The 14703-nt window shown below is 37.3% G+C and overlaps 1 protein-coding gene across 4 annotated transcripts; it reads right to left on the bottom strand.

Annotated features, from left to right (window-relative positions):
- Window positions 1–1791: 1791 nt before the first annotated feature.
- fam168b (family with sequence similarity 168 member B) lies at window positions 1792–9314 on the bottom strand. Of its 4 annotated transcripts, none has more exons than XM_052114019.1 (7): window positions 9177–9314; window positions 8098–8186; window positions 7859–7942; window positions 4625–4767; window positions 4360–4537; window positions 3376–3499; window positions 1792–3267 (listed from the first exon to the last, which is right to left on the bottom strand). In XM_052114019.1, the coding sequence occupies exons 2-6, from the start codon at window positions 8165–8167 to the stop codon at window positions 3390–3392; spliced, it is 585 nt and encodes a 194-aa protein (XP_051969979.1). In that variant the 5' UTR covers window positions 8168–8186; window positions 9177–9314; the 3' UTR covers window positions 1792–3267; window positions 3376–3389. The 4 variants fall into 4 exon arrangements, with proteins under 4 accessions (XP_051969979.1, XP_051969978.1, XP_051969977.1 ...); XM_052114018.1 differs by having other exon boundaries at window positions 4360–4540; XM_052114017.1 differs by having other exon boundaries at window positions 7859–7966.
- Window positions 9315–14703: the final 5389 nt, after the last annotated feature.

The following is a 14703-nucleotide window of genomic DNA, read 5'->3' on the forward strand; positions in this document are numbered from 1 at the left end:
TCATTAACACCTTTGGATATTACCTGCATGAAAGACAGGGGACTTTCCTGCATTGTTTGACCGATGGGCAGCTGTACTCTAGTCATACATGGAATTCCTGTGGAGCTGGAGCAACTGTGTCTACAAACAAACTGATGTTGATCATTGAGCTCCCTTGAGTTTATTGAACATATAGCACCTTGACCTTGTCTAGTCTTTACCTGTAAAATGACCCATATCTAAATATCTTAACTCTTTTCAACTAGGCCATTCCTCAGACAATAACTAAGAACCAGCAACATACTGTTTATAATGCTTCACAATGCTTGCTTAGAAACATCATGATCATCTTTTACATCATTGTCTTTGTAGGTTTTTGCATTCGAAAAACGCTACCTGTGCACATGTTGCAGATGTAATCCTTCTTAGAATATGTTGGCCTGGGTCCTCTGTATTCATACTGATTTACACTAAAAAGAAAAATTATAATAAAAAATGTCTTATATACTGTACACCCCATTTAATTGACTGTTTTAATATAATAAGCATCTAAATATGGGAGTGGTGGTGGCGTAGTGAGCTAAAGCACATAACTGTTAATCAGAAGGATTCGATCCCCACAGCCACCACCATTGTGTCCTTGAGCAAGGCACTTAACTCCAGGTTGCTCTGGGGGGATTGTCCCTGTAATAAGTGCACTGTAAGTCACTTTGGATAAAAGCGTCTGCCAAATGCATAAATGTAAATGTAAATGTAAAATGTAAATCAACTAACTTGTTTGAATACAGTTTAATGAACCAAGTAGCAAAGACATAGTGAAATAAACTAAAAAGACTCTTGGCATTTAAAGCTCCAGTGCATATGATGTTATCTGTAGGTGGTGGTGGTTTAGTGATTGAGTTTCTGATCACCTAATGGAAACTCTCAGGTTCAATAAAAACTGAGAACTGCAGAGATTCCGTTTTGGAGTTTCGGGTAGATTATGATTACTTTGGCAATTATTGCATTAGAAGTTGCATTGGATGAAAAAGTATCTTTTTAAGTAGCCAAATCATGTATAATTGTTTAACCAAGCTGATGATTTTGATGATGATACTAACAAAAATAGCCTACCAAAATCTACCATGCTAATAGCACAGTTTGTGGAGTAGCTATATGAAAATGGTAATCATTCACATTACATGTGTTTATATTCACATCCACGATATAATGGCCAAAACTAACGGCAAAGACCTTTGGAAATTATATATCGTCTTTATATGCATGTTTATACCATGTTTTGTAACATCATTACTGTACTATTTGTCCGGATTAATGAGCGGTTAAAATGTGATTGGCAACATTGAACTCTTCAGAGGAAGCGATGACAATATGAGCACATAATTGAACTTATGTTGTTGCCAATGTAATGATTGTAATAAAATAGTGATTCAGTGCTGGTGTCCAATTCACGGAAATCCTATAATTAAAACTCAACAATTCTGATTATTTATTGACGATGTATCAGCAATGCTCTCAATCAGATATGTAATCAATCATATACCAATATCAAATCAGAAATATCTATTTAAAGATACTGTAGGCAAGATTAAGTTTTTAAAACATCCTCAGGCTATTATTTCTTGCTCTCTAAAAATGATAGGGCCATTACTGCTATTAGATGCCTAATGTGTTTGTTGTATTTCTGTCATAACTGGTTAATGAGACCATGTCCCTATTTGTATTGATAATATTTTTAATTACCCTCATAATGTTTTCTGTTCTCTGTAGGTGTCATTTAGGGGAAAATCCAACATAAAACTCCTCATTTATTACAGTATTTATTTTTTGTTCTTTCTTGAAAATACAAAACAAAAACACATTAAACATTACAAAACATTTGATAACCGAAGTGACGAGTGGCAATGTAAAAAGAAAAAAACAACACAATTCCGTAATTTACGGTGTAATAATGAGGTAACAAGCAATGTAGTGTTTGGGTCCATAATAACTAATTAACTTAAATTAACCTCCTCAAAGATTACCAGTAGTGTTATTAAATTAACTTAATTGAGTTTTATTTTATTTTAATTAACCACATAAACAGTTTAAACTTAAAATGTCGCAATTTACCAATGACTCCAACTTTAAAGAGATAGGTCACCCAAAAATGAAAATTCTGTAAATTACCCACCTTCATGTTGTTTCAACCCCCTAAAACATACTTTCTTCCATGGAACAGGACAAGAAATATAGCCGCAAACACATTTACTTTCATTGTACGGAAAAGAGCAGTGTCAACATTCTACCAAATTTCTCCTCATGCGTTGCAATGGAAAAGCAAAACTCATGCAGGTCAGAAACAACATGAGGGTGAGTCAACGAGCACATAATTGTCATTATTGGGTGAACTAGCCCTTTAAATTTTCAGTAAGACTTTTAAAATGTAAGAAAATCAAACCAAAGGTACACAAGTGAGTAAGCATGCTCTCAGCACCAATACAGCTCAACCAACCACTTTATGTACACATAGACAATTAGTGCAACAATTAACTGCAGCAAGAGCATGTAGAATGATAAATCTAATCAACTAAAAACAGGCATCTGAAGCAGAGGCACACACACTAAGGGTCTGCCCTCCTGGAGGGGCACCACAGAAACAAACACAGTGTCAAACCCAGAGAAGACAAACAATGCCTGTAGAGCTACAGACACTCAAATTAAAACCAGGGGTGAAAATAATAATAATATAATGGAAACAGAAAAATGTGTTCCTCTTAAATGCTAACATTATTAATATATTGTATGAAAGAACAATTAAGACATTGCATTTAATATACACTTATGTTTTCCCCATCCCTTTGGATTTTTGCTTGAAATCACTGCTGATGTTTTTGCTTCTTTCATGGCTGGTAGAGTGAGCTAGCGCTGTTCTTTTTTTGTCTTTTAAATACAAACATGCATTCAATAGGTATTCCAATAAAAACTAATTCCAACTTCCTTCAATTATCACCAATTAAAGAGTTAGCTAAAAAAACTGCAAGACAGTCCACACAACACAAATCAGCATGAAGAGCTTGTCTGGTCTTCGGCCGTGAGATATTTAGTAGAAATGAGTGATGGATGGGAAGTAATGGAGCCAGACTTGGAAGTTTCTTTTTCCCTTTCCAACGTTTCCTTTCGTCTGCCAACTGGAATCAGATTCACATTACGTTTGAAAGGAAGAGCAACTGGCTGATAACACTTTTAGTGTCAGCTCCAATTGTAAAAATACTGGACAGTGTGAATGCATATCTACCATCTTGTGACCTGAAGAGAACAAACAGACAATTATTTCATACTAGGATCAACAAAATCGAATTATTCTGTGGCTATATACATCGTAACAGCTAGAAAACAAGTTGGAATTGCACTCACAGTGTCTGCCATGTTCACCATTGTGGGGGCACGTAACTGTAGGTGGGAGTAGCGGATTGGCGGTACGTGGGCATTGAGGGGTGGGGTGCGACTGGGGTCGGGGAGTGAGTAGTTAATAACGTCCCTAGAAAGGAAGAAGAACAAAAACAGCCCACACATACATGATACCTCTGGCTTTCATACATACAACATCATCAATATATTTTGAAAACAAATTATGAATTTTAAACCTGAAGTGAGCAACTCTTCCAGTGTTTCAAATGCTTTCTCCTACCCCAGCTTATTAGGCAGTGTTTTAAGTTAATGGTTAATTTTCTTGAAAAACACTGTGTATGTGGCGCTATGAACATTTTTGTTTGTTTTGAGTGACCCATGAGACACAACAACGTTGAATCGACAAATGGCATGATATGGCGGCTGTACTTTCTGTTTGTTTGATCAATGGCAGAAGAGGAGCATATTCAGAAAGCTGTTTTGAAAACAATGTTTATTTTTGTAATTTCATTTGGTGGTGCAGAAATTACACACTTCAGCTTTAATCTCTTTTTTATCCAATTCTATGCATTTTCATGGATGTTACTGCATTTTTACACTCAGAGTTTCCACACTTTTTGACCATTGAACTTCTATGACCTTTCACGTTGTTTGCAAATACAGGATGAGGATTATTTAAAATTTTACCAAACGATTTACTAATTAAACTTTCAGATCAATCAGTGGACCGGTTTGACCAATATACTGAAAAGAATGGACTAAAAAGAACAAAAAAAGCTGATTAAATATTTTAGCAAAGCATAACAAAAAATAAATAACTTCATTATAGAATTTCCCATAAATTTTAATATTGTATTCATTTCCATGCCTTTTCCAGGAGTGGAAATCACAATGTGATTTCCCATGACCGTAGGAACTCTGAGCTGACTGTATCTGGTCCAAAACCATCTGAAGTATGTACTTGATTTAATTTACAACCATGCAACTCACCAGCTGACATCGCCATGGTGGTGCCTCCTACCATTCCCATGGCAACTCCATTAGGGCGAGGAGGGGGAATGGGAGGAGCATACATAGCTGCCGGCATGCCATTGGGCTGAACTACGGTCGTATGATGAATGACATGGGGCGGTGCAGCATAAAGGGGCTGTGTGTAGTAAGTGCCTTGCTGCTGTGGAAAGAACATCAAATGTCTTAACCAATAACAGATTTGATATACTTTGGGCTTCACAACCTTCAATTTACATGACCTTACCTGTGCATATGGGTTCTGTTGGGCATAGGGACTCCTCACAGGGTAGATAGTAGCAGGGTACGGGTTAGGTGATGAGGAGTAGGGGGGTACAGCACCTGTTGTTGGAGAGCAGGACATTTTGAAAGGGGCCCCAGGAGCATAACCTGTAAGGATGATAAAGGCTTTGTTTGGCTTGATAACATACAGTATAGAAACATTTGCTAGCAGCAAATCAGTGCAACAATGTCCCCATCCACTCTTTCAGCCACCTTGGTTCCAGAAGTATTTTTCCCATTCATTTTCTCCATAGGGATTTCATTAAGAACTTCATACAATATTTCTAAGCTATAACCCAACCCAACCTGTTTCAAGGTAAGTCATATCATTTCAAATTGAAGCTAAAAAGTTTTTTTTTATTTTTACAAAAAAATTGATAACGATTAGAAGTATAGAAACAACATATTTATAGTTTATACCAAAATATTCCGATAAGTAATAGATGTAGACCGATATATCGGTTTTACCGATTAATAGGTGCCGATAGTTGCGTTTTGGATCGGTTATCCAGAAAAATTCTATGACGAACGTTGCCGATAGTTTTTTCATAATTTCAAAATAAGAGTCCCCAGTCTGTTTCAGGCTTGTTTATACATAAAAGTCCCACATTATGCACCAAATCTTGGCTGTTTTTTCTTGTTATTATTGGGATTTAGAATGAACAATAAACTGCATCACAGATGTTATTAATTTTGGACTCTTTGTCTTTGCCTACCATAGTAAAGACAGAACAAGACCTTAGTTATCATATTGGTGAAATCCACTACCGGTCGACCTCTAATAATTAGTTGGTAGGAGTGTAGGGAGACCAATTCTACTGCAGTGGTTCTCAACCCTTTTCAGCCATCAAACCACTCAGGAAGGAGACAACGTAGTTTGGTGTAAAAAGTGCAAATCAGCCCCAGAACAACAGCAAAGGACCTTGTGAAGATTCTGGAGGAAGCATGTAGTCAAGTATCTATATCCACAGTAAAACCTATATCGACATAACCTGAAAGGTTGTCAGAAAGGAAGAAGCCACTGCTCCAAAACCACCATAAAAAAGACAGACCACAGTTTGCAAGTGTACATGGTGACAGAGATCTTACTTTTTGAAGAAATGTCCTCTGGTCTGATGAAACAAAACTTTAACTGTTTGGCCGTAATGACCCTCGTTATGTTTGGAGGATAAAGGATGAGGCTTGCAAGTCGAAGAACCTCATCCCAACCGCAGAATCCTGTTGTGGGGGTGCTTTTCTGCAGGAGGGACTGGTGCGCTTCCAAAAATAGATGGCATCATGAGGAAGGTAAATTATGTAGATATATGAACATCTCAAGACATCAGCCAGGAAGTTAAAGCTTGGTCACAAGCTTTGGCTTAAGGACAACAAAGTCAAGATATTGGAGTGGCCATCACAAAGCCCTGACCTCAATCCAATAGAAAATTTGTGGGCAGAACTGAAAAAACATGTGTGAGCAAGTAGGCCTACAAACCTGACAAATCTGTCTGGAGGAATGGGCCAAAATTCCAGCAACTTCTTGTGAGAAGCTTGTGGAAGGCTACCCAAAACGTTTGACCCACGTTAAACAATTTAAGGCAAAGCTTCCAAATACTAACAAAGTGTATTTAAACTTCTGATCCACTGGGGATGTGATGACAGAAATAATAGCTGAAATAAATAATTATCTCTACGATTATTCTGACATTTCACATTCTTAAAATAAAGTAGTGATCATCAGCACTGCACTTTATTAATCTTATTATCTCACACAGGACAGTCATAAATTATATTCTCTGTACAAATACAACTACTGTATATTAGGGCTGTCGATTTAATGCGTTAATTCAGTGCGATTAATTTGACTAAAAATAACACGTTCAAAAATTATCGCCATTAATTGCAATGCCCCGGACCGTAATATGGAAGATTCCTGAGAAATGCAAGCTTGTAGTAACACCTGTTTACTCCAGAGGGCAGTAAGTGAAATTTCAACTGTGTGGCAACGCGCAGTTTATATAGTGAAGAAAAACACCCTTGAGCAGCAGAACAACACAAACATGCGTTACGTTCTTGCGTTCAAAACACTTGATGGAGTGCAAATTCGAACTAAGGGACCTCAAGATGTGTTCTAAGTATTAAACTATATTTAACTTGGCTAAGCCTAACCTATATTAACTAAGCATGTCTGATACAGTCTGACACATTGATGGATCCTTAAACAAGCCTTTTATATACACTTTATATACTTTTTTACTGTATGTGTATTCTATATTTTGTGTACATTTGATATGTAAATTGTGTTGTGTAAATATGTTGTTTTTTGTAATTGGTATATGTCTCGTCACTGTCATGACTGCTATGTTGCTTGGAACTGCACACAAGAATTTCACCCACTGTTGCACTTGTGTACATGGTGAAGTGATCTGATTTGATTTTGGTTGATCCTAATTGACCTAAGTCAGGGAATGTTTTCTACGATTAAATGTCAGGAATTGTGAAAAACTGAGTTTAAATGTATTTGGTTAAGGTGCATGTAAACTCTGACTTCAACTGTAGGTCTGTCTTTAAAGGTTTAGAAGTCATAGTTAAAAATCAATTAGACTATGGAGAAAATGAATGGGATGTTTACATCTGGAATCCGACTGATAAAAATGACATGAAATCAAAATATTTACTTTTTTTAATACACATTTCTGGTCTTTATTGTGTATGATTCATTGGTGCATGCTATTCCAAACAAACAAACATCTGAAAGTCCTTAAGTCCTCTTATTGTTCAGCCCCTCTCTTTCAACCACCTAGCTCCATTCTCGTATGTTGCACCCCTTTTAACAAAAAAATAAATACATTTCCGATGGATAAAGCTCTGCTCTACTTTTTTTGTTGTTAAATATCCAGTTTCACTCAGAAATGTCTCTGATTACAAAACTAAAATCAAAAGGTTGATTACACATTCAAAGGTTGTTACACATTTACTTTAAGCTGTGAAAGGACATCCGCGAAATGTACAAAACATCCTACATAAAAGTACATGAGTGAGCTGTAATATAGGAACTGCACTTTCTAGTTTCTTGAATATATCAAATAAGCCCTGTTTTAACTGTGTGATGAAACATTGTGAAAGGGACATATCACATGCCACCACATCCAGTTCTGTTCTGACTTCTAGGAAACAATCTCAAAGACAGTAAAACTCAAGGAGCCAAGGCATCCCATACCTGTGGGAAAGGCTGGGTTAGCTCCAGGATACATGTTGGTGGAGTATGCTGGAGCTGCCGCAGCATAACCAACAGGAAATCCCGCTGCAAGAGAGGCCAAGACATTCACTGAGGACAAATCAAAGCAATTAACAATAACAATGACAATGGAGGAACATAAATGCATTTAATCACAGGCGTCAAGAGTCAACACATCCTATAGACTGCATGACAGTGAGACAAAGCTGCTCTCTGGTTACCTGGGTATCCTATTCCTTTATTGTTGGCATAAGGAACCCCTGATGATGCAGGGTTATAAACAGGGTTCATGATGTTGATCTTTCAGCACCTTTTGGAAGGGGGTACAGTAGCAGATACATTAAACAAACATTATTTTACACCAAAAGCCCAACAATTACACAAATTTCCTCTTTTACTGTAAATTATTTAATTTAGGAAATCTTACTTATATTTTATATCCACCTACATAGAAAATAGATCCCTAATAAAGACAATGAGACATTCATACAATTTTGTAGATTTTCAATTGGTGACAATGCCAATATTTAAATGGATGGATGGATGGATGGATGGATGGATGGATGTTAGCTGTGTTTAAAAAATGAAAAAAATTCTAATGAATGCAATTCCATTAAATGGTTCCAGTGGAAAAACAAACTTAAAAAGACCTTAGATTTCTTTTACATTGCTCAAGTTCAGAATCAGTGACAAAATATAAAAGGGCACATTCAGTGTCATTCAACCCCCTTTCAAGCAAAACAAGATGTTTATAAATGAAGGTGCTACGGCGCGCGCTGCTGTCAGATGCAACGTGTTTCTGTTCGTATCTCATCAGCTGAGCTTCAAAATACTAATCAATAATGCAATTGAGTCATCAAAATAAAATGCAATTGAGGGGGAATAAAAGCATCGAGAGCATTCCTATTCGAATAAAGGCTCCCATTCCATGCATCTGCCTCATCTGAAACATAAGCATGGTGTTCAATTAGCCTGACGTCCCGATTGTAAACTGACTCTACCGGTTAACTGATAAATATTTTACACGCATGGATAAAATGAGGACTTTAAGCATCATGGTAACAGGCGGTAATGATGCATTGATGTTCAAATACATTATGGTTATAAACGTGACATTGTGCACGCAGGATTCAGCGCTGCGGCTCGGTGTTATAGGCCGACAGCAGCATCTCGCATCCCTACTTAATCCTAATTCACTCTATGTCCCGCTCTTCCATCTTCATCTGTCTTTATGTCAAAGACATCCTGCCCATGTGCTAAAGCAGTGCGTCTGAATCAGGCAGTGACTGTGGGTACGTACGGTCAGAGGTGTTTTTTGGTTCTGGGTACTGCGGCTGAATTAATCCGGAATTTCGCTGATGTCCTGATGATGATGTTGTCTCGCGCTCTAGAGTCCTCGGCTGCGAACGCTAGTACGCACAGCGAGAGTCCTTGGCAGTATCGTGCGTCACTTCCGACGCTGGAAAGAAGCGGAAGAACGTATTCAAATCGGGCTGAATGAGGATTTCTGATGGAAATGTGTATTAAGTTGTCTGTTTGTGTTCTAAGTTTACATAAAAAAGATGAATTTACATAATTTGTTAAAGACGTCTTTTTCTGTGTTTACATTTTTCTTTTGGGTCAAGATGGCCCAGTTTTACCTTGTTTGTGTTTGACATAATTTTTAGTATTACTATGTATGTATATATCATTACATATATACATACTCTTATGCATACTCTCGATACTCTTATATATCATTTTAGAATAGTCCAGAAAAAATTATTAAATTTGTGTTTTATAATGAAATAAATTAATATGGTGGCACAAATATATTTTTGTCTACAAAACTAATTTCAAACATTGAAGCATACACCTTCAGCTCAAAAGATTTTTAAGATCATGAGAAACATTTCAGTCAAGTGTTTCAAAACGTTTGACCAGTAGTGTGTGTATATATCTATGGTATATATGATCACATTCCAGAGATTTTTAATGGGGTTCAGGTCAGGAGATTGGGCTGGCCATGAAAGGCTCTTGATCCGGTGGTCCTCCATCCAAACTTTGACTGACCGGTGTGTGTGGCATGGAGCATTGTCCTGCTGGAAAACACAATCCTCAGAGTTGGGGAACATTGTCAGATCAAAAGGAAGCAAGTTTTCTTCCAGGATAACCTTGTATGTGACTTGATTCATGCGTCCTTCACAAAGACGAATCTGCCCGATTCCAGCCTTGCTGAAGCACCCCCAGATCATCACTGATCCAGAATCAAGCCACGTACAAGGCTATTCTTCTGCTCTGACAATGTTCCCCATCATTGATAGTAACACGTAATGAATTACAACAGTGAACAGAGGTATTTCTCAATGTTAGCGGTTGAGCTCATATGATAAAATAATTAAAACATATTTCTTTAATTGCATGTATAAAGATTCAACTAAATATTGTTAGCAATGTCATTATTATTTCAAGTCTTATATGGACAACAAAATGCTGTCATCCTTCATTTAGACAACAGGTATAGAAGGCTATTCCTATTTTGTATGATTTAAACAACATGAAAATAATTACACAACATTTCTGCCCAGTATTAATATACTGTATGTTATGGTCTGAGAAAGACAGGCAATGGTCAAGGCAAATGTCAAGAATGTTTTTGTTTTTTTTGATAACTGAAAACAATGTTTTTGATTTGGGTTTATTTCACTGTATAATTAAGCTTAATTTGACTGCCCCAAAAAGGCAGCAGAATTTTGACAATTTTAAGTTATTACCAAAATAACGAGACTCTATCTGTCCTGTAAAAGGCTATGTTGGCTCAACTATGCTCAGATTCAGGAAAAACATAGACTGTTTTATAATCTAGTGAAAATACGTCAGTGTTGGTGTATCATTTGGCTTTGTAAATTAAACCAGTCTAGTAATTTATTGGTATAAATTAAAAAAATAAATAAATTGTTTGTTGTTCTTGTAGTACTGTCAAAAGTATTTGTACATTTGAGTAGTATTGAAAACTACACAAATGAGTGTCATTCACATATAACATTTGACAACATCATCAACTATGCATAAAGAAAGTCTGTATTTTGCTGTGTTTCTGTCATCTAACCTTAAATTACACCACAGTAACGATTAAACAATATACTACAGTAAATTAAACAACTTGGATATCTTTCCATTATCCACCAAAACAAACTAGGCTGTGTTAATTGAGTGCATGATGACATTTCACTTAAACAAGATCTGCTCAATAAATGACCCATATGGGGGCCTGGGCAGCTCAGCGAGGATTGATGCTTACTACCACCCCTGGAGTCTCGAGTTCAAATCCAGGGTGTGCTGAGGGACTCCAGCCTCCAGGTCTCCTAAGCAACCAAATTGGCCCAGTTGCTAGGGAGGGTAGAGTCTTTTGGGATAACCTCCATGTGGTCGCGATTAGTGGCTCTCAATGGAGCGCGTGGTAAGTTGTGCATGGATTGTGGAGAGTAGTTTAACTGGAGCAGATAAATAGCCGTGCAATGTGATTAAACCTCACTCTCCTGAGGTGCAGTAGCGACTGGAGCTATAGAGGCTGTAGACTTTAGCCTCCTTGTTAGTGCACATGCCTCCCATGCCAGAGACGCCGGTTCGAGTCCCATATGGAGCAGGTAGTACAGGAGCATCACAATTGTGCTGTGTCCCATATGGGAGTGAGGTATAGGGGGGTGAGTGTAACAGTGGCCAGCTGATAGATAGCTGTGCAATGTGTATAAATGTCACTCTCCTGACCTCAAGAGGTGCACTAGCAACTGACGCTAGAGGAAGTAGCCTTTAGTCTTCTTGTTAGCGCACGCGCCTCACATGCCGATTCGAGTCCCGTACGGAGTGGGTAGAACAGGAGCCTCACAATGGTTTCGTGACTCGAATGGGAGTGAGGTTTAGGGGGGTGAGTGTAACGGGAGCCAGCTGATAGATAGCTGTGCAATGTGTATAAACCTCACTCTCCTGACCTCAAGAGATGCACTAGCGACTGACGCTAGAGGCTGTAGCCTTCAGAGATGCCGGGTCAGTCCCGTACGGAGCGGGTAGAACAGAAGCATCACGGTAGCATGAGCCTCCACATGCTGGGAGTCTCCGCATTGTCATGCACAACGAGCCACGTGATAAGAGGCAAGGATTGATGGTCTCAGAAGTGGAAGCAGCTGAGACTTTCCTCCACCACCCGGATTGAGGTGAGTAACCACGCCACCAGGAGTACCTACCAAGTAGTGGAAATTGGGCATTCCAAATTGGGGAGAAAAGGGGATAAAAATAAAAATGTATAATAAAATAATTACCCATATGCAATAAAATAATGAATTTATAAGTATAATAGCGAAAAGCTAAAACTGTCACTGATGTTATGAGCAAAAAATAAGCATTCATACATAAGATATTTAGAAATGTTGTCAGCACTTTCCATAAGTGAGCTGCATTTTGTATTGTAGCGTTAAACAAGCCCTCAGTTAAAGCTATTTTGCCAGTCATATGACAATCCCCAATGATTTTTATAAAAGGAAATAACTGACGTCAACCAAAAAGACGACATTCCAGAAGCATGGTTTTATTTGAAACACGTTCAGTTTTACCTTTTTTGACAGTGCTTTCTGCAAATATATCATATTAGCTTTTATTATGAAGGAGGAAGACTTCGTCCCCTCAATCATGCGAATGATTGGCTGTTCCAACGACAAGCCCTCCCACTCTGGTTATTTTGGCAGGTATTTCCGGCTCCCTTTGACTGCTGCCAGTTGCGGTCTTTTTTTATTTTAATTTGTATTATGCTATTTAACAGGGGAATATAGTCAATAGCAAGTAAAGCAAGTACAATCAAGCAATCATGTTTACAAGACCTTATTTATCTAACATATTCCAACATAAATACATCAACCATCATCCTTGCAAAAAAATAAAAAATTCAAAAGAAGAGATTCCTTTTTTAATTATTATTCTTTAGGGAAACAAATGAGTCATAAAATAATTCTTAGTCAATGATAAAAAGTCTAATATTTGGCATATTTGACATACATTTTTGCTTAATGTATCTGATATTTCCCAAACAGGGCTAGAAGATCAATTGTGTTGTCAATCGCCAATGAACTGGTGTCACAATCCCAAAACAAGACCATAGCATCACTAATTTTAATATAAAAAATAAATTAAAAAAACTAATTAATAATTACGGATACTTGAGACCAAAATGATTTTGAATAAACACAAGTATAAAACAGATGTGATTGTTTCTGGTTCCTCTTTGCAAAAGCAAAATTGTGGTGAAAGATCTAACTTAAACTTAATAATAAAGGCATTGCAGGGATAATATTGATTTATTACTTTATAATGAATCTCTTTAGTTTTGTTTGGAATTGCATATTTATTGATGTCTAACCACAATTTCTGAATGGAAAGCAAAGGATAATCTTGCTTCCACTTCATAACAGCACTAGAGAAGGGACTATATTTGGTAAGATCTCTCTAATATATAATTAATTCAATTTGTTATCCCTGAGGTCAATGCCCCCAACAGTAAGACCAGGAAGTAAACCAACTACAGATTTATAAATATTGTCTGCTTTTATGAGATTTTCGAGGAAATACAATTGACTAATTTTAAATATTCTTTTAGAGGTACGTTTATCCCAAATGTATTAATTAATTCACTGTAATTATATACATCACCAGAATTATTTCCATAAATCTACAACAAAAATTAAGCCTTTGTCGAACTGCCGATTTTTCTCTGAACCCTTACTGTCATCATGAGTACGGTAGCCGGTAGAGCAGTCTTCCATTTGCCTTCGCTCTCTCTTCGAGAAGAACCTGCTGCAGCCTGCAGAATGAGGTGGGGCTACATATGGGGCGGAGCTACACGTGTCGCCCCGCCCATAACACAGTCTCATTGGCTCTTTCATAGACATAAATGATAGGAGATGTGGTCGTCGTTGCTGGTGTGTTATCATTGTTTGAGAGATATTAACTAGTTGAGCCAAACAATTTGATTATACTGCTTACTTGTTTGTGATATTCAATTCCATGGATTTTATCCTACATTAAAAGTGAGGAACAAATTAGGATTTATAAAAGCTGAAACTGACGTGAAAATGTTTTTAAACAAATGGCAACTGAAAAGCATGATGTGTTTTTTTGTGTTTGGTGCTCATGCACAGGTACGTCAGTACATTATTAACAGTTATAGCCTGTACGCCTCAAGCAATATTCCGTATTTTCAACTGTAACAAACTATTTATTGACTGAAGGCGGTTTCTGTGTGCATGTCAGTTAGAAAGTAATTTTTAGGCCAATAACGGAGCACACCTTTTTGGAGCAAGGAGGAGAGATAATCGTTTACAATTCTTCAAAGAAGGTTTTTGTATTCTGTCACCCAATATTAGCATATTTAAAAATCCGTTTAAATTTAGAATCATTATGTCTTTAAAACTTTTGTGAAAATTTGAGTGTAATTTACAGTAGATGGTGCTGTTGTTTTTCATAACCCATATGTTGGGCCATAAATTAAAATGTTATTTTTAAACTTTTTTTTTTTTTCCATTTTCACTCTATGGTGATATTAAAACATTAACATATATTATCCATCCATCCATCCATCGTCAACCGCTTATCCTGTGTACAGGGTCGCGGGGGGCTGGAGCCTATCCCAGCTAACATTGGGCGAAAGGCGGGGGACACCCTGGGCAGGTCGCCAGTCCATCGCAGGGCCACACATAGACAGACATACACTCACACTCACCTCCACATCCACACCTAGGGCAATTTTTGGAGACACCAATTAACCTAGCCTGCATATCTTTTTTAACATATATTATAATTAA

Source organism: Xyrauchen texanus, chromosome 41, assembly GCF_025860055.1.
Source record: "Xyrauchen texanus isolate HMW12.3.18 chromosome 41, RBS_HiC_50CHRs, whole genome shotgun sequence".
NCBI classification, from domain to species: domain Eukaryota; kingdom Metazoa; phylum Chordata; class Actinopteri; order Cypriniformes; family Catostomidae; genus Xyrauchen; species Xyrauchen texanus.